General features: G+C 36.3%; 1 protein-coding gene across 1 annotated transcript; it reads right to left on the bottom strand.

The window, feature by feature from the left end:
• Positions 1-453: 453 nt before the first annotated feature.
• On the bottom strand, positions 454-19,580 carry denr (density-regulated protein). Its single transcript, XM_028463017.1, is given in 9 exon segments — positions 454-729; positions 3,064-3,203; positions 3,278-3,394; positions 7,504-7,556; positions 7,558-7,591; positions 10,263-10,347; positions 11,669-11,688; positions 11,777-11,889; positions 19,401-19,580. Coding segments are annotated over 8 exon segments (597 nt in total). The 5' UTR covers positions 11,880-11,889; positions 19,401-19,580; the 3' UTR covers positions 454-684.
• Between the last annotated feature and the right edge of the window lie 1,803 nt (positions 19,581-21,383).

Raw genomic sequence — 21,383 nt, 5'->3', positions numbered from 1 at the left:
CCAGAAAAAGAAGGCGCGCGGCAGGCAAGTATTCACTCAATCATCGCCAAATCTAATCTCCTCAGGAAAGCCATGGAGAAAAGGAAGCATCGTTCACCATCCTCGCTGCAGCACGAGTCCTGGCTCTCACTGGTTGTGGCTGCTCCTGTGGCAGGATTATGGTTGGTTGCCCCGAGGTCTTGGGGAATAAATGCTAGTGCACACTTTTATCTTCCTCTTGTTTTATTCTTGTTGTGGTCTTAAGCCATTCTGTGACAATTTGCAGTAGTTTTTAGGTTCTAATGATGGTCTTAACTCAACTTTATTTTTGAAAGATATGCCTTACTACTTTTCTCCATTTTGAGGCATTTACCTTTTTTAAATACTTTTAATAATTAACACTTTACTATGCAGAGATGTGCTAGTTTTCAGGCATCAGACAAACAGGATAAAAAAAGAAACTGAGCGCTGAGGTGAAGGTGACTGAAATTTATTAGCCTACAGTTGTTTTCTCAGGTGAAGAGTGTTTGACCTTTTTGTCAAACCACAGGAAGCAGCGAGTGACAAACAGAAGGAACCCAGTGAGTCCACAGCGCTGCTGTTTGTATGTACAGTAAATAAAAGACAAAGTATAAAACGGTGTCGTGTGTACATTTGGCCCAGTCAGCTCACATCTGTGTTTGGGTAAAAGTGCATATTTGGTGTTCACTTTTTCACTTCGCCCAGATCGTCAATGCTGTCGTCATCCACCTGAAACACAAACGTCAAGCTTTATATGAGACGTTTAAAAACTACAGAGTTCTTAGTTATTAGCTAATCTAAAGCTCCATGTCATCATCTCTCCTTGTTTTAATGACTTTACTGATATCAAACTTTCAGAAATTGTGCCAAACATGGTAAAAAAGGTTAAAAGAGTTGAGTACCATTATTAATTTTATATTCCTATACTTTAGATGACTTACAAAAGCTGGGAAAGTTACGCTGAAATCGCAACAAATTTGACATGTTTTGTTTGCTACACTGGAAGTATGTGACATGGTCCCAAAACATGGAATTCAGGGTTTGGTTTGTGTCAGAGATTGTTTGATTTAATTTTGCTTGAAAATAGTGTGAGATTTTGTACAAGATGAGCGAAATTTGACATATTGGTCTGTTTGCTCCACTTGTTGCTAGCTAGACAATTAATCGCCTTGTTTCCAGTCACAAAATAGTGTGTAAATGTGTAATATTGTGCCAAAACATGCATGTGAGGTATTTCTGTTTCATATTGGGGTCTGATTTTAAATGAAGACAAACAAATTTATATTAATTACATGACCATGTTAGTAGACTAATATACACATTTTCTACTCTATAAGAGTAAAGTCACCTAAACTTAATTTACAACCTCTGATTTTCAGTTCAAAGTTTTACTAGAATTCTTTTTAGGGTAAACCCATTTCCCTAATTCAGTGCTTCTCAATTAGTTTCTGTCAAATGCTGCATACTCAGTGCAACGGATCAAAAAACTCACGGTTCGAATCGTATCACGGTTTTGAGTCACGGATCGGATCATTTTTCGGATCAACAAAAAAATAAGAAAAAGAAATCACTTTACTCTCCATTTATTTTGTAGAAGACTTAGTGCAACATTTTTCTTCTCATTAAATACAAACAACATTTAACTTGTCAATCCAATGACAAAAGAAGAAATTAGGCATGACACCTTTTTTAAAACATGGAGAGTGAATTAAAAACTAGCATACGCCCACATCATCAAAAAGAATGAAAGAAGGAAAAGAAAGCAGATCTGAGTTTATAATTTCAAATTCTTACAATAGTCAAGGATGGCCATCCAGACTAGAGCCAATATTTATTTAATAAGAGCCTTAAAAGACATGGATGGACGTAGCCATAAACATGACATTCACACGGACTTATTAAGCACACAGAGCTGTTCCTTTCTCTCTCCCCCTCCCTGTGTGTCTCTCTTCTACTCTCATGCAATCACACACAAGGAGCGCAAACCAAACATGCACGGGTACGCTCGCTCTCAGTCACACACACACACACGTCGCAAATGGAACAGACTTCATCGAGGCATTACTAATGATGCACGGATCACTATGAAAAGTTTTCTTTTTTTTCTTCAAACAATCGGCGGACCACGTGCGTGCTGAACCGTGGAGAGAGATCCGTGTGGATCACGGATCAATGATGATTTGATGCACCACTATTTCTTACGGTGAATACGGTAACGTTTTGTTTGCAGCTCCACCACGACTTATTTCCGCGTTATAGGAATTACAAAATGAGATCCTTTGCTCTTTTTTTGGCGTATTACTGTCGAACTGCCGACATGCTAAGCTAACCATGCCTCTGTGTCCCTGAGTGTTGTTGTCCTGTAGCAGAGGCATACGCACGCAGGCACATGCAGCTTCAGGGCTTTCAATTGTGTCTTAACACCAGAGCGCTACTGTTTACCTTCATATTTAGAAGTACAACGTTGAAAAGAGTGTAGCGTTCCGAAAATTCACCAGTCATAACCAATACTGGTATTCGGTATGATCCGGTATACCACCCAGTCCTATGTTGCTGTCAGTTTCTTCATTAAATTGTATTTTTGCAGCATTTGTTTCCTCCAGCAGGACAGAGACCATGTATAATGTTGCAGGCAGTATCAGATCCTCTGCTATGGTGTGAGTTTATTACACTGACCATTCTGGTATGCTACCTTATATCATATGATGCTAACAGTGCTAGCTGGTTTACTGATGTAGCATTCACAAAGCAGGATGATTGTTGGCAATCTTTGGCACGTTTTCGTTGAAAAAACCCGTGTCATATCAGATAATAAAAATAATAATAATAATAATAATAATAGGAAATTAATAGCAATAGTTGACTCCATTAACAATATTAAGCATGTCTGGCATGATTTTGGAAAGTTTAAAAGTCAGTAATGACATCAGATTAGGGAAAGAAACAAAAAAGAAAAGGGTAAAAGTGAGGTTGAAATGCGTAAGCTCTCAAATGGAATTGGGGAAGTTCTGAAACTGAAAATCAGAGCCTATTAGAGCGTGCATTGAAACGCAGGCAGCTCACCTCAGGCCACTTCTCTTGGATAACGTCAATGATGTCGTCTGTAAAATCTCCCTGAATGATGATTTCATCCTCTGCTGTGACGGAGGCGCCACACGAGAACTTCTGGGCAAAGAAGCGCTGAGCTTCCTTCAGTTCGATGTCTGCAGAGGCCACATTAAAAAGGTGTTAAAAACAAGACAAGGAGAGTGAATTCATCCTCAAACACACGTCTTACCAAACGTCGCCAGGCCACACACTCGTGTCACGTATTTCTTCTTGGCTCGAGGAATTTTTGCTATCGTGACTTTTTGAGGCACCGTCTTCTTTTTCTGTTTGATCTGACCCCTCCCACCTGGAAACATCCGCACGTGCATGGTTACATTTGTCAAAAAGCACAGAAATAAATCAGATGTAAATCGATGCATCTTTAGACTTGTTTGTTTAACCTGTTAAACACCAACCTAGTCACTGACAATCACATACCTATAATGAATAATGTTTTTCAAACGTTCTACATGACTTAAATGGCAATTTTTTTTCCCAGATTGAAATAGAACCCTTAGTGGTTACAGTTCATGTAACATTTTGGAAATATATGATACTGAGTGACAATGAATCATGTTTCTAAATACAGAAATCTGTAGTCCGCTCAAAAAACCCAAGAGATTTACATTAAATATAAAGCCAATTGTCATTACGGAAGGCTGCAAAAGCAGAAATTATTGAACTAATGTTTGTAAATCAATTGAAGCAAGTTTGGTGATAACGAACAATAAGCCAAAGATACATATGTTTTTGTTAAATTAAAAAATAAAAAGTCAAAAAAAAATAATCCTCAAAACAGGATACCCAAAGTTTTAAATAGAGCCTTAAAAAGATGCATTTTGTTGTAAAAAAAAAAGTAAAAAATATTAATAATAATTTTAGTAACTGCTTAAAATGCTTTGAAACCATGTGGTTTTTGGCATCATTTGCAAGTTTAACATTTTCAATGTAATATGAAGTAGGAAAACAAGCCATTAAAATAAACTTTTTATGTATGATATAATAAAATGAATGAGTACTTTTTTGGACCAGATTCTCTTCCTTAATCTGAAGTTTGTCTGACAGTCCATTTCTAATAAAAATAACTTTCATTTGTAAAGCACTTTACATTTAGCAATCTCAAAGCACTACAGTAACAGGGGCAGAAAAAAAAAATCAACTGATAGAAACAAAAATAAAAACCAACAACAAATCAAATAAAACACAGTGGTGGGCCGTCAGGGCAAGCAAGGCCTTCTCTGCTGGCCTAAACATAATCAGAAAATAAATTTTAAAATAATTTTAATTTTATATTTTTTTCATAAATATGTATTCAATTATTCCTCAGTCTTTTCTCTTCATTTCATAGCTTTCCTCTTGGTTGCGCTGCTTCCAGGAATGTATATTTATCTTATACAGTTGTGTGCGAAAGTCAGGGCACCCCTTTAAAAACAGCATATTTTATATATTTAAAAAGTGATATTCATATTTACTGTGTCTCTGGTATATGGGAAAAAAAGACAATATTGTCAGGAAACATTAATGCATAGTTACATTTTATTTTATAAATTGAACAAAATTACAAAAATGAAAAACATAATTTTGGCATGTGCAAAAGTCGGGGCACCCTGAGAGTTTCAAAGTGTCAGATTCTTTTTACAAGCTCAGACCTCTACCAGCTCATTGGTCCTGAAGCATGTGTCAACACTTGTCATTAGGGAGTGCCAGCTGGTGCCAATTTGAGGGTTTCTTAAATACGGCGACTCCACAAACCTTGTACAAACACTCAGCAACCATGGGTTCCTCTAAGAAGCTGTGTAAGACAGAAAAAATGAAAGTAATTGATGCCCACAATGCCGGGGAGGGCTACAAGAAGATAGCAAAGCGTTTTCAGCTTGTAGTTTCCACAGTGCGAGGCATAATTAAGAGATGGCAGGTGAGGGGAACTGTGGAGGTCAAGAAGAGATCTGGAAGACCAAGGAAACTCTCGGAGAGAACAGCTCGTAGTCTGGTCAGAAAGGTAAACCAAAACCCACATTTGACTTCAAAAGACCTCCAGGAAGATTTAGCAGACTCAGGAGTGGTGGTGCACCCTTCCACTGTGCGCCAATACTTGCACAAACAAGACCTTCATGGAAGAGTCTGTAGAAAAAAACCTTATCTACGACCTCATCATAAAATACAACGTCAAAAATATGCAACAGAACATCTACAGAAGCCTGATGACTTTTGGAAACAAGTGCTGTGGACTGATGAAGTTAAAATAGAACTCTTTGGCCACAATAAGCAAAGGTATGTTTGGAGAAAAAAAGGAGCAGCATTTCATGAAAAGAACACCTTGCCAACTGTTAAATATGGGGGTGGATCCATCATGCTTTGGGGTTGTGTTGCAGCCAGTGGGACAGGAAACATTGCTTGGGTGGAGGGAAGAATGGATTCAATTAAATACCAGCAAATTCTGGAGGCAAATATCACAGCATCTGTAAAAAAGCTAAAGCTGAAAAGAGGATGGCTTCTACAACAGGATAATGATCCTAAACATACCTCCAAATCCACCATGGACTACTTCAAGAAACGCAAGCTGAAGGTTTTGGAATGGCCTTCACAGTCTCCCGACTTAAACATTATCGAAAATCTGTGGGTAGATCTTAAAAGAGCTGTGCATGCAAGACGTCCTAGGAATATTGCAGAACTGGAAGCCTTTTGCAAGGAAGAATGGGGAAAAATCACAAATAATAGAATCCAGAGACTTGTTGTTGGCTATAAGAAGCGTTTACAAGCTGTGATATCTGCCAGAGGGGGTGTTACTAAGTACTGAAGGTACTGATGCTGTAGGGTGCCCTGACTTTTGCACATGCCAAAATTATGTTTTTCATTTTTGTAATTTTGTTCAATTTATAAAATAAAATGTAACTATGCATTAATGTTTACTGACAATATTGTCTTTTTTTCCCATATACCAGAGACAGTAAATATGAATATAACTTTTTAAATATATAAAATATGCTGTTTTTAAAGGGGTGCCCTTACTTTCGCACACAACTGTAGCTTTCATCCAATCATATTTGAGCTGTCACGTGTTGCCAGGCTCCACGAAATCTTCCCGAGGCCTTCAGAATTAAAAGTGGGGGCGCCTGTACACTTAAATGAACTGAAACAGACAGATTGTGATAACCAATCAGATTTCGAGTTGGCAACATCAGGGCCAGCTAGCAGGTGTCACGTTGAATGTGACACGTTCTGACGTTCACGTCCTCTGATTGGATACGCACTAGTGAGAGGCAGCGCTATGCAAAGTAGAGTGACGTTAACCAAATGGAAGCTGGTGTCCCGTTAGCGACTCGAACGAGCTAAAACGTTAATAGTGTTTTTTTCAACCCACAATGGCTTTAGGAGGAGAAGAGATTGACCTGGTCGCTGATATACATGCAACGCCATTTTCAAGACGGACCTTTCAAGAAAAACTTGATATTGTGAGGATGGGTCGTCCAAACCCCGCGCTAGCTAACCTGTCCCAGCCGGGAAAAGGGTTTGTGCGCCACTTTCAAAGCAGCAGCTACGTGCGGTATCCCTGGCTCACAGGTTCAGAGAGACTCGGCTTTCAGCACTAGCCTCCTTGTCAATAAAAAAGGACTTATTGGTGGAACTGAGACGGACAGATAATCTGTACAACAGTCATTGAAGTCTTCTTGAGGAGAGAAAGGAGGATGGATTTTGTGTTCAAATAAGCGGGGATAGTCGTTTTGGTGAGTACAAAGCTTTTTTTTTTTTCTATATTTTTGTGATTTTATTACGTAAGCCCTGTCTTGACGGTCTGGCGGAGCGGGCTGCGCCGTGCCGCAGCCTGTGCTTTACCGTCGGGACAGAGCCCATAATGTGCCGGTACCTGGCGCACCTGTGACTTCAGTGAAGGGACTGAATTGTTTCGCTTTAATCTATGTCAAACGCTCAAGGAGTAGGCTACACCATTTCACCACTGTCGGAAATGAATGAATGAAACTGCTTTACGGGTGTGACAATGTGCCGTTTAGTGGACTTTTGTAGACTAATTGCCTTTTATTTTTAAGTTGTGACAGTATCCAAGCGATCATATAACTTTTACTTTACTACTCTTAATTGTTAATACGGATGTATTGATTTTAAATGCTCCAGAAAAAGTAGTTGTACTCGACTATTTGTTTCTGTATAATGTATGGTTTCGAGAGCCATGGTGTCATAATGACGGTATTAAGGGGTGGATTCATTCAGTGTAGGACATCACTGAAGGCCTAGGTGTGAAATGCACGGCACGCCACTGATTAAACATAATTAGCAGAAAGCTAAAGTGGGTCTTTTGTCCGTCTGTTTTCTTTTTCATTCTATAACTTTGTAAATCACAGCCAAAGATTTAGTTCTTCTGAACTGAAAAAGCACCCTTGTGATTTATGCTTTCTTCACCTCGTTTCTGTTTCTTCTTCTCTTCCTCCTCTCCGGCAGGGGGCGCCTCTCCGCGCTGGGCTCTTCTTGGGTGCGTTTGCTGTCGGACCAGTGACACAAAAAGAGACGGGAGACAACATTAAAACTTGATCCGGCAGTAAATTATAACTCCCATATCACAACAAATTAGTCATGTGTTTGTTAGCACGAGGATACATCAGAATAATTATCTTTAAAGGATTGTAAGAGGGATATATAAAATGGGCAAAAAAGTATTTAGTCAGCCACCAATTGTGCAAGTTCTTCCACTTAAAGAGATGAGAGGCATGTAATTTTCATCATAGGTATACCTCAACTAAGAGATAAAAATCCAGAAAATCACATTGTAGGATTTTTAATGAATTCATTGGTAAATCCATTGGTAAAATAAGTATTTGGTCACCCACAAACAAGCAAGAATTCTGGCTCTCACAAACCTGTAACTTCTTTTTTAAGAGGCTCCTCTGTCCTCCACTCGTTACCTGTATTAATGGCACCTGTTTGAACTCCTTATCATTATAAAAGGCACCTCTCCACAACCTCAAACAGTCACACTCCAAACTCCACTATAGCCAAGACCAAAGAGCTGTCAAAGGACACCAGAAACGAAATTGTAGACCTGCACCAGACTGGGAAGCCTGAATCTGCAATAGGTAAGCAGCTTGGTGTGAAGAAATCAACTGTGGGAGCACTTATTAGAAATTGGAAGACATACAAGACCACTGAAAATCTCCCTCGATATGAAGGTTTATGCAAGATCTCACACCGTGGGGTCAAAATGATCACAAGAACGATGAGCAAAAATCCCAGAACCACACGGGGGGACCTAGTGAATGACCTGCAGAGAGCTGGGACCAAAGTAACAAAGGCTACCATCAGTAACACACTACACCGCCAGGGACTCAAATCCTGCAGTGCCAGACATGTCCCCCTGCTTAAGACACTACATGTCCAGGCCCGTCTCAAGTTTGCGAGAGAGGATTTGGATGATCCTGAAGAGGATTGGGCGATAGCCATATGGTCAGATGAAACCAAAATAGAACTTTTTGGTAAAAACAACTCGTCGTGTTTGGAGGAGAAATAACACCATACCAATTGTAAAGCATGGGGATGGTAACATCATGCTTTGGGGTTGTTTCTCTGCAAAGGGACCAGGAAACCCCCTTCCATCAGCAAAGACATTGAAGATGAAACGTGGCTGGGTCTTTCAGCACCACAATGATCCCAAACACACGGCTGGGTCTTTCAGCACCACAATGATCCCAAACACACCCCCGGGCAACGGAAGGAGGGCTTCGTAAGAAGCATTTCAAGGTCCTGGAGTGGCCTAGCCGGTCTCCAGATCTCAACCCCATAGAAAATCTTTGGAGGGAGTTTAAAGTCCGGGTTGCCCAGCGACAGCCCCAAAACATCACTGGTCTAGAGGAGATCTGCATGGAGGAATGGGCCAAAATACCAACAACAGTGTGTGAAAACCTTGTGAAGACTTACAGAAAACGTTTGACCTCTGTCATTGCCGACAAAGGGTACATTACAAAGTAGTGAGATTAACTTTTGTTATTGACCAAATACTTATTTTCAACCACAATTTGCAAATAAATGAGAAAAAAAACCCCAAAAATGTGATTTTCTGGATTTTTTTTTCTCATTTTGTCTCTCATAGTTTAGGTATACATAAGATGAAAATGACAGGCCTCTCTCATCTTTTTAAGTGGGAGAACTTGCACAATTGGTGGCTGACTAAATACCTTTTGTTCCCCACTGTATATATAAAGCAACATATGAAAAACACATTTTTAACTGATCAATGTCTTTCAGCAACATAAAACATCCATATTATAATTCAGCATGAGAGCATCAATAAATAACATTACCTGCACTATAAGTTTATATGATCATTTTTTATATTTATTATTATACTGTTTGTGTTTTGCACCATCCACCACCAATTCAAATTCCTTGTGTTGTTAAAACTCTACTTGGCAATAAAGACTTTTCTGATTTCGATAGAGCAGTTAAGCAAGCTAACGTTAGCATGTCACTATTACTTAGGAACGATGTAATGATCTGAGGAAAAAGGAAGAAACATAAAAGACGACGGGAAGCGGTGTGTGTGTACGAAACATCGAAAATGGGAGTATAAGAAGTGTTATTGATTACTTAGCTCCTCCGTTTGTATGATTAAGTAGTGAAAGCTTCATGAGTTTGTAATTTGGAAAATATATTCATTTATTTAACAAACCTCTATTCTCACATATTTGATGCTAAATTAGTGGTGGGTTATCCTGATGATGTGATTTATTATTTGATTAATGAACACATTGATTAAATGTTTCTACTGCATGTTGGACTGTTTATTGTTCAAATGTTTCTTGGTCAGTGTGCTCCAATCATTAATTCCAGTGGCCAGTGTGATTTGCTTATTTTTTATTCATCACTTTAGATGTTAAGCAATGATCACATGGTCGTCTGTCTCAGTATGTACTTCTTATTCGTATTCCTACTAATAACTTGTTATGCAGATGTTTTCACAATTTTGAAGAAGACAATGTTTTGCCCGTGTAGATTATTTTTTTTATACGGTTTAAATTGATTGTAATAGACAAGTCGCTACAGAAACATTAATGTACTCACATCTCCAAGGGATTATTTCATTGAATGAAATAATCCCTTGGAGACAGTGAGGTACATTTTAAAACTTTAGGGAAACACTTATTTTTGTGGAATGTATAAAAACTCACCAAGGGTCATCCTTGCAAACACAGCAGGAAAGTTCTTCTCCAGCCACTGCCTGCATTTGGCTGGTTCAGGCATGTACTCACAGTACTGCACACGCACGCATACACACACGCACACACACACACACACACACATACACTTTGAACATGGCTCCTAACCATTTTAGGTCGTGAACCCATTTTTAGGCTGGGTTACCGGGCTCAAAACGCCACTCGCTTTGTTGTTGTGTACACTAGTTAAAATCGCTGCGTCTCTGAAATTTGGAAGGTATAATCTATGGATGTGTACGCATCGATGCTCGCAGCCCGATTTTCGATTTGGAGCCCACAAAAGCCTCAAAATATTAAGACGGCTGGTGGAAGCCAATCATTGTCACATACCAACATATAGTACGTGCCACGGGGGCACCAGGGGGCCCCATTTTTCAAATGACATATCGTTTCAAAGTTAATTCAATGTAGATTACGATTATGCCTCGCACAATTCAATTAAGGGCCCCAGGGGCCCACCCTTTTTTTTCAGTGATTTCTACTAGTCGTGTGATAGATCATTTCAAAGGCAATTCAACGTAGATTATGATTTTACGCTGCACAATTTGATTTGTTTTACTTGGTGGAAACGAGTCATTTGACCGAATTCTCATGCTATTCGGCATGGAGACATTCCACGGGCCCGGCCGTAGTTCATCAGAACTTGTTATATCACAAATTTCTGTGACCCCAGAGACTTTTCCTCACTAGAATTAGTTTTTGATCATAATTTGTTACAAGTAGACAGGATTAGTGCTCAAAGCGACAAGATGAACCAGCTTAGATGTTTTTACTCTGCATTTTAGTTGAACTTGATTTATATTAAAGTGAAAGAAAATACAGGCGTTTGAGATTGTGTGATGCTTTAATATGAAAAACAATAATAATTGTATATATTTACATAATTTCTCATTTTTCTATCAATTACTAGAGATTTCAGCAAAGAAACCACATGGGGTCACGACCCTAAGGCTGAAAAACATTGGCTTAGAAACTAGGCCTGCAGCAATCAAATATTAATAATATCAAATATATGTCTGTTTAATTGAAGCTCAATTTTAAATAGATATACACACAACTGAAACTAAAACCCATCACTTAAATACCTACCTATTTGTTTCTTGTTTTTAAAAAATCTGCATTTATCCATTTATTTACCACGTCTTATGCAAAATTGAAAAAGAAAAAAACATTATTATTTGTCATGAAAGAATTCCACTGCATGTGGCGTCAACTAAAGACGACTAATGCAGAAATGCTGAAAAAATGCAAAAAAAAACAACCTTTTTTGTTTTTAAATGGAGGTATCAGAGGATTTAGAGGAATGGTTGCTGCTCTACAAACCACCATCTGTGTGTGTTTTCATCTAAAGGTCTTACCTCTGTGGGCAGTGAACACACTGCAGGGAAAAACAAAAAGAAAAGTACACGTTATAATCTCTGATATGTTCAAAAACAATCCAACAAACATGTTTAAATAAAACTTACCTCCACAGTAAAGGACTTTGAGTGGATACTTGGAGTTGAGGTCTGTGGTCCCGTGTTCTAATCGACTCTCTGAAGAGCCAGAGTCCATCTCAGTAGTCGCCATCACCAGGTTTCTAAATAAAGACAGAAAACTTGGAGAAACTCCAACTCAGAAAACATTCTCCCTGCTGACCACAGGGAGGTGCTACAGGACAATCAAAGCTGAGAAGCAGCACATCGCATGGCTGCGGACAAGGTTGGGTCAATTACAATTGTAATTGATAATTAACAACAATTATGGCATAATTAGGGGACCCGACGAGCGGTGCTGGGAACACCTATTGTAATTGGTCTGATTTTTATTATTCTTTCTATTTTTATGTTGGTTAAAGTGGAGCTGCAGGATAAACTATGCAAGGGAGGGCGGTGCCCTTTGGAGGGTTGATCCAGACCCCTCAGCTTGCCTGAGATGCAAAAACTCACATAACTCCCAAACCATATGTCGCACATTCAAAACACCTCATATTCACAAATTCCCTGAAAAGCACTGAATCTACCTGGGCTAGGCCACACCCATTTCCGCCTATAATTTTGTTGGCGCAAAATTGCAAAAACCTCCTTTTTCAAATTCCTCCTTGGGGTTTTAAACAATCAGTGTGAAACTTGAAAGTAGAGTCTTCAGTTGAACCTAAATCTAAAGTTGAGTAAAGATTTTTGTTTGGTCAAAATATGCACAAATTATCAACGAGTAAAGTTTTCTAGCTTGCAATAAAAACGTGAGCTGGTACATATGTCGGTCAAAATAAATGCTAACACCACCAAATCTGAGATCCTTGATTGGCATGTGACTGTGAGGGTATGCGCCAAATTTGAATAATGTCGGCCACTAGGGGGCGCTACAAATATCTAGGGATGTAACAATTAATCGTAAGGCAGTTAAAAATCGAGGTATCACAGTTCACATTGATACACTGAAAATTTAATCGCAGTACCTTTTTTAAACAGCAGAGTGCGCTATATATTTATCCTCTTGTCCAGAAGTGGAGGCGGCAGGCAGAAACTGCTACTACTTTCTTTCTGGCCGCCTTCTACTCTTAAAAATGTTCATAAATGATTCTTTACTCCTTTAACAGTGAAAGAATATCTGTAATATTAAGTGAATATCTGTAAAAGTCACGTTTTTCTATTAGCTCTGTCTGCTAGCGCATAGCATCTCTTCTTTACTACTAGAATAACTGCATGCCAGCCAACCAACCACTGGGTTACCAGCGCCCTCTGCTGGTTCAAACAAATATCTCACACAAATACAATGCAATGACTTTTTTTTTAAAGTCCAATTGTTAAGGCACAAAATACATTTTCAGTTGCACTTTTAAAAAGAAAAAGAACTATTATGCAGTTTTGCATTGTTTACTGTAGAACCAGAATTTAAATTAATATGCTTCTTCATTTGTATTATTCCTTTATTTATTTCATTCAAGGTTTATTTTTAGTTAAATTGCATTGTTTTGAATAGTTTATCAAGGGATTCATTTGCCAATGAAAAATAAAAGGAAAATAGTACAGTATTTTCTAAAAAAGGGTTTCCCAAAAAAACACAAAGAAATATTTTTCAGTCATCATTTGTCTACAGTCCCATTTTGTAAAATAAATCATGAGAGAATCGTATCGTGAACCCAGTATCGTGAATCAAATCGTATCAGGAGTTGAGTGAATCCTTACATCCCTATTTATATCTCTTGAAAGGCAAAAACGATTTTTACCAAATTTGGTAGGTATGACCTTGGGTCGCTCCTGAGGCCACATCTAGAAGTTAATCGCGATTGGTCAAAGTGGGCGTGGCTTACTACAACATAAACAACAAACATTTATTACAGCTTAAGTATTATGTTGAGGGTTGTGAAATTTACAGGGTAAATATAGAAGAGCACACCAACCACCCATACCAATATGTGCCACTAGGTGGCGCTATAATGAGTGCAAACATGTTTTGGCCTGTAACTTTCACATATTAAATCACATCATCACAAATTTTATATCCACGTGTTCCCCAAATGGAGTTGCATCTTCTGACATAGGCCACGCCCACTCCCACAACATATTGCTCTTTGTAAGTCACTACACATCAAAAACCTATTTTTTCTAACTCCTCCTAGTGTTTAAGCTCTATCTGCACCAAACTTTGCACATGCAATCTCCAGACTTGCCTGATCGCCCCAAGCCCGTCATCCTTCGTGACATACATCCATGGGCTTCGCATAACCTGGGGAATGAGTCGTACGGGAAGGCTTGGCCCCCTTTCATAACTGCTTGCAGTTCTTGTTAGAATTGTAAAAAATCTGTTGCTGCTGTAATCGTAACTCAGTTCAGATGATTTACTTTTTAATTGTAATTGTCATGAAAATTCTATAAAATTTGTCAATTATAATTTAACACAAAACTGGGGAGCCATGTTACAGTTCTATGTACAGTTCTACACATGTAGTTAACAATTATTCAAATGTGTTTCACATTAAGTTTTCCCACATTTTACTCTTCAAAAAAATAAATCTAAGGGTATATTGACACAAAAAAGGCTCAGACTCCCACACCAAAAATATTAGGATAGAATAATAGGTAGGAAAGTAATTAGATGATAGATATTTGCTTTTAGTGTATTTTACAGCTGATTTAGGACTCGTTATTTTAAGAGATACTAACACAAGAGGAAGGTTAACTTTTATTAGGTTATTTATTTCAGGCTCAAAAATTGTGATTAATAGTAATTGACCTTTAGTAATTGAAACCGTAATTGCAATTGACTGAGAATAAAAAAATATTTCATTTAACTGTAATAGAGAAAAAATGCTGGTCACTGTAATCGTAATTGAATTGTAATTGAACATAAGTAATTGAAAATGTAATTGTAACTTAAAAATGTAATTGACTGCGATTGTAATTGATTGCCCTGGCTGTAGAAAAAATGTAATTAAATTGAAAGGTGCAATATTCTACAATTTAATGAACTTCTGGTATAAATTGCTTTAAAGTTTGATTTTAAAAAAATCATCACAACTATGTAAAGTTTAACATAGGAACCCAAAAAATAAACAAACTTTCAGTGTCTTTCGTAATAACATCAGTCCCACTCATATGTATAGATTTATACGGGTAGATAGGACACTAGGGATGGGCAATACGAACTAAAAAAAATTATCCCGATAATTTCAGGTATTTATTTTACGATAAACATCACGATAAATAAAAAACTATACATAAATAAAACAATTCCCAACTTAAAGTGTAAACAGGTGCGTAACAAACAAATACATCAACACTAGACAAATTAAAAAATGCTACAATATCTGCTGACTCAAAGAGTTCATGAGCTGATTTTTTATGGAATATTTGAGTGCATGTGGGTCACTATTAATGTTATTGTATGTAATTAATTTAATCTATTCCTTTTAATGGAGTGGTTAGCATTAGCTCTTAGCCCAGTCTGTGTGTCAGTGTGTTAGCTCAGCATAGTTAGCTTTAGTTGAGTTTCCAGTTCATAATCATTGCTATGGGTTCATCTCTGTCCCCGTGTTTGTGGAACTTTGGGTGGATCTGACGGAGGAACTTGGACCGGTTCACTTTGTTGGATGGTTGTCTGGTTTTAACCAAGTAACGGTCCATGATGCATCGCAGCACGGCAGCTTCAGGTAGCCGTGACGAGCACCACCACTCCCGGGGTGTATGTGAGGGCTGGGGTGCACACCGTGGAAGCTCCGCTGCTGTGAACAGCGCTTCGCTCCATAAGTTATTGACAACAAACTTGTGGGCAATTTGGCTCGTGGAACAAGGATTTTTTAATTTATTTATTTTTTTTTTAATTTTAATTACTTTATTAATCCCTGAAGGGAAATTTTATGGACATTCTTGGCTAAATTGAGGGACAAATGGTCCGTGGCCCTCGCTGAATTCCGACATGGGCATTCATTGTTTCTATCGTGGGATGACGTATTCTTACCGGTGAGGATGTTTTTGACGATATATTGCACATTCTTATAGGACACATTTAGCATTCAGTTAAAAAATGGACATCTTGTCCAGGTAAAACTACACACAGCAGGATCACAATCACATGATCCATCGCATCAGAGATCCATTCTATCACATTTGACAATATTCAATAAAGGTGACAAGTGTGAAGCTTAGGTATAATGATGGTGGCTGTGAACAGAAGGAAGAAGTGAGTGGTTCTACCTAAAACAGGTATTTAGTTTAAAACAACTACTTGCACATTGTATATTGTTGTCATGCTTTACTGCAACTTACTTAATTTCATTTCTAATATATACATTTATATCATATGAGTGTTTCAATTGTTTTTCATAATCAATGTGATTTAAAAAAAAAAAAAAAGTATATTGGCCTCAAATATCGGTTTCCAAAATCGGCTTTCGATATCGGTATCGGCCTTTGAAAATCCCATAACAGTCGACCTCTAATATTCAACACTTAAAGCATCAAAGTCAATAAAAAACAAGTTTTTAATACTTTTATTTACATTATTATAGTGAAATATTTATTTTCAATTGTTTTTAAAAATGGCATTAAAAGCAGTGATGTTTACCGTGTAACTAATAGATGAGGTGAACACCACTACATTTTACATAAAAATAATTTAACTAAATTTACTAGAGACTTGATTTTTATTCAATAAAGCACTGATAGTCTTGAATATTGGTAAAAATATCAGAAAATTGCCCCCGGCTGGCCAAAAACGGGCGCACAGTCGCACAAATTCCATATATAACTTATCACAATGTAATATATTTACACTCCTTTGTAAGCTTTTCATATGATAAGAGGTTGTTTTGTCTCTTTCTTTGTTGCCTTAGAAATGTTCTTTTATGTGTTGTTGTTTTGGCCGCCAAAAAGGAGTTGTTCAGCAACATGAAAATGACAAAGAATTCACATTTCACAACATAAACATATTATTACAAATATTATAGAAACTTATATTAAGATTATAGTTTAAAAAAAGCTTTAGAAATATTTGGTACTAGTTTCCTATTTTCAAGTGTGCATTCATTCTTTTCATGTTAAAAACAACACACACACCACACACATACATATATATATATTATATATCTCAGATGAGCAACTGGCAGCCCATGGGTGACATGGGGACCCCAAGGTAAACAGTAACACTACAAATGACAAAAAAAAAAAACTTGTTCAACAGCAAAGTGAAGCACTGGTTAAAGTTAAACCAAGCATACAAAAACTTAAATAATTTTTAAAGTTTGTTAATTATCTATATTTTAAACATGTATGCATAACTCACTGTCTTTGCCTACTTTATATTGGGGTATGGATCTGCAAATTAGCCTTTGGCTAGATGGCCCAAGGACAATGCTCTCTATTCTGTCCCTCCTAGATAAACTAATAAATACCTAACAAAACAACAGCAAATATACACAAAATTACAACCAAAATACACAGAAATGACTCCAAAAACAAACAAACAAAAAAAAAAATACATCAAACTAAAGCAAATATACACAAAATGTAGGACTGCTCCCCAGGGATGGGTTAAAATGCAGAGGAGAAATTTCGACATGTGTAACAACATATACATGACAATAAAGGCTTAAAGCCCAATTTAATTCATTTAATTTTGCCTGGAAAAAAAAACTCAGATTTTTTAAAGAAAAATTTTGGGTTTCAATTAGATTTTAGATTTTTTTTTTAATGCACTTAAAAATGACTGCAGACATCAGATAAATTGTCAAAAGTGCAACTTTAGTGCTATGATTGTCCTCAAGAGTCAAAATGCATAGAACAATCCCAAAATAAAAAAATGAGGCTCTGTCATTCAACAATTTTAAACTTTAACCCAGGTTTAAGCAAAAGTGCAACAGCAACTTCACAGTAGCTTCAATTTCCTGATTAAGAAATCAGATAACTACATATTTTATAACATTTAACATTACAATTAAAAAATTAATAAACTCTTCCCTTAGCATCTCAGCACATAGTGCAAATCAACTATTAAACATGCCTGTGGCACACATATAGCCTACTCAAAGGGTAAACAAATATAAACAAAGAGGGGGCTGGCTCACATCGGAACACAAAAATTAAAAAAAATATATAAATCAAATTGTAAACTTGAATTTGCAACATAAAAACAGTTTTTATCTACAATTCAATTAATCGATTTTTTTGCCCAGGCCTAACAAAATGACAACCGAAATCACAAAATTACTGATAATACAATATGTCAAGAAAATACACAAATGAGAGAAGACTATGCAAAATTATCACCAAAATAAACAAATGACTCCAAAAACACCCAAAATGACAGAAAAATAAATATACCAAACAACAACCAATATAAAGACAATATGACTCCAAAAAACACACAAAACAAGAGAATAGCCGAGAGGTCTAGGCACTAGACTTAATATGTTTAAAAAAAAAAAAAAAAAAAAGTGAGACTCAACCCATATCATCGAAAGAAAACGTCCTTTAACACAGCAATTCCACCTTTAAAATACATATACAAACAAATATATAAACATTTTAGGATATTTCCTGGGTTAGGGATAGGGATTAAAAAAACTGATGAAACTATAGCTAGAAGAACATGAGTCCGGCAGTAACGGAACTACTGACATTCGGCTCACTGCGCATGCGTGGGAAGTGCCCGAACTATAGTCAGGATTGTCTGAGGTCTGGGTCCAGACCAATAGCAACAGTCTATAAAGAATGACAAATAAAATACAGACAAACCCTTTGTTCTTTCCTATATAAAGGCTCAGATCAGTTATTATTCTAAATGCTGACATCAATGTTGATATTTAATGTAACCCTCAGTCAGACAATCACATTTTTGTGCCTTACTGTAACAAAAGTTGCCCAATTCTGAAATAGATAGGTTTTGTGCCAAATGATGCAGGATCATTTTTGACTGCAGAGAAAAAGAAACAATTACCAAGTGCAACGTTAACAAGGACGCCCATAACATGTTAAAAATAGAATGAAAATTGGTAGTAAATTAACAGTTATGTGATGATACTTTGAATGAACAAGTTATTTAACAGTAAAGTCTGGTGAAGTTATTTTTCCCATGCATAAGTCAAGATTTTTTGCCCCATGATTAAAACTACATTAAGTAGTTTTGCGTTATCCTAAATATATTAATTCAATCAAATAATAACGTATTAAACATGTTACCAATAAAGAAAGAACATTTCTGATTAGTAGCGCAAAGATTCATATATTTTGGATAATCACACATAAAAAAATGTCTAAAAATGGAAACATATTAGACAATTATTAATAAAACACCAGTAATCTTAAACTAGCATTAATTTTAAACCATCCTCTGTAGTTCATACACTTTTGTAGCTAAACACGTTAAAAATTAAACCACGTGTCTGTAATAAAACACTGCCGTATTTGTTAAACCCACGTCTAAATGTTAGTATCTTCATTGACTGTAAAAGCTTTAAACTAAATTAAGTCAAAGAGCAGCGTTAGCTTAATTAGCTTAGCATTATAGACCGAACGGACTTAAGCTCAGTTAGCTTAGCATGATGAGTAATAATGACCACATTCTGGATACAGCACAACACATACAAACAGCTTGAACGTGTAGATAACTTACCATGAACAGTAGTCACTAAATATAATTTCTGCTCAGTGAAGCTGGTCGCATTATTGTCACTGTCTGTGATTCGTATTACAAACACATTCTTTTTGATGGAGTTAAAGCTAATGCTCGGTTAGCAGTGAGCAGAGCACGCCTTAGCAGAAACTGTTTAACAAGAGCCACAGCGCCCCCAGCGGCCCGGAGGAATACTACACATGCGGCCCTATGTGTCATTATGTGCAGCGCCCAAAAGTGGAAGTACAGGCAAAACCAACGAACATCATATTGAAAACGAGTTACAAAAATTCTTCAACACTATAAAATATGTTAAAAACTAAAAAGCTTTTTTTTTAGTTCTCCGTACTCATAAAAAACAGATAGTGACAAAAAAAAAAACAAGATATATATATAATATTATTATTATTATTATTATTTTTTTTTTTAAATGAATTCGGAAAACGGATTTAAAAAAAATAATAATTCGAAAAACGGATTTAAAAAAAAAATGAATTCGGAAAACGGATTCAAAAAAATATTAATTATGAAAACGGATTTTAAAAAAAAATGAATTCGGAAAAAGGATTAAAAAATATGAATTCGAAAAACGGACTAAAAAACATTAATTCGGAAAACGGATTTAAAAAAATATTAATTTGGAAAACGAATTTAAAAAAAATACAGATTCAGGAAACTGATTTTTTTTAACTGACTACAATACTCCATCGTAATATATATATATACTGTATATAAAAGCACAACAGAAATACAAAAAATTACTAACAACACAAAAATGGACAACAAAAATACACAGAATGACAGAAAAAATAACAAAACAAGAATAATAATGTGCAAAATAAACAAAAATGAATGAAAAAATATACGAATTTAAAGAAAAATACACAAAATGACAATAAAAATACAAACACTTCTTTCTTGTATTAATGCTCAGATTAGTCATTATTCTAAATGCTGATACAAATGTGATAATGTGACCCTCAGATCAGACAATCACTTTGAAGTACCCACTGTGATATGAGCTACCCATAGGAACATTTAGCAACAATGCTAAAATAACTTTTTGAAACATTGAGCAACAAACCTCATTTACAAAACGTATGTGAATTTTTAATTACGTTACTTTTGACAAGATTTACAATACTTGTGAAATTTGTGAATTTTTTTCTCGTAAAAATATGACAATGTTAAATCTAAATCTAAATGGTACATTTAAATATAAATGTTAAATCGCAATGCTAAATATTAAATCAATATATTAAAAAGAAATATAAATGTTAAATCTTCGTTCGCGTCAATGAGTTTTTATTTTGGCTCTTCCGTTGAATTTGCATATTCGCTAAATATTTAGTTTCAATGTTGACATGTGAATTTAACATTTAAATTTTTATCTAAAATGTATATATAGATGTCATAGTAATATTTAGGAGGCTGTAGTTCCTCACCTGCAGCGGGTCCAGGTTCGATTCCCGGCCTGGGACCCTTTCCTGCGTGTCATTCCCTGCTCTCTCTCACCCCCTTCCTGTCAAGCAACTGTCATATAAAGGCCACTAGAGCCAAAAAAAAATCCTTAATAAATAATAAAAAAAAAAAGTAGAAGCACAAAATGACTTAAGAGCAAGTGACGGAAAAATACACAAAATAACTCCCAAAAACTACAACAACAAAAAATGTCTCAAAAAATAAAAAAATACAGAGAAATACACAGGACAACAAAATTACGCCAAAAACGCAAAACCAATAGAAAGATACACAAAAAAACGAGAGCTATAGAAGAAGTATACAAAACCAAAAATCACAACAGAAATACAAAAAATGACTCAAATCAAACAAAAGGAAAATGAAAAATACTAAGAATGACTGAAAAAAACAAAAAAACAAAAAGAAAAATACACAAAAACACACTAAATTAGATAAAAATACAAGGCATGAATGTTGTAAATGGCTCTCAGATCAGACAATCACTTTGAGGCCCCCACTGTG

This window comes from Gouania willdenowi, chromosome 12 (assembly GCF_900634775.1).
Source record: "Gouania willdenowi chromosome 12, fGouWil2.1, whole genome shotgun sequence".
Classification (NCBI taxonomy): Eukaryota; Metazoa; Chordata; class Actinopteri; order Blenniiformes; family Gobiesocidae; genus Gouania; species Gouania willdenowi.
Note: the sequence above shows the minus strand (reverse complement) of the source record. Positions and strands in the feature narration are given on the sequence as shown.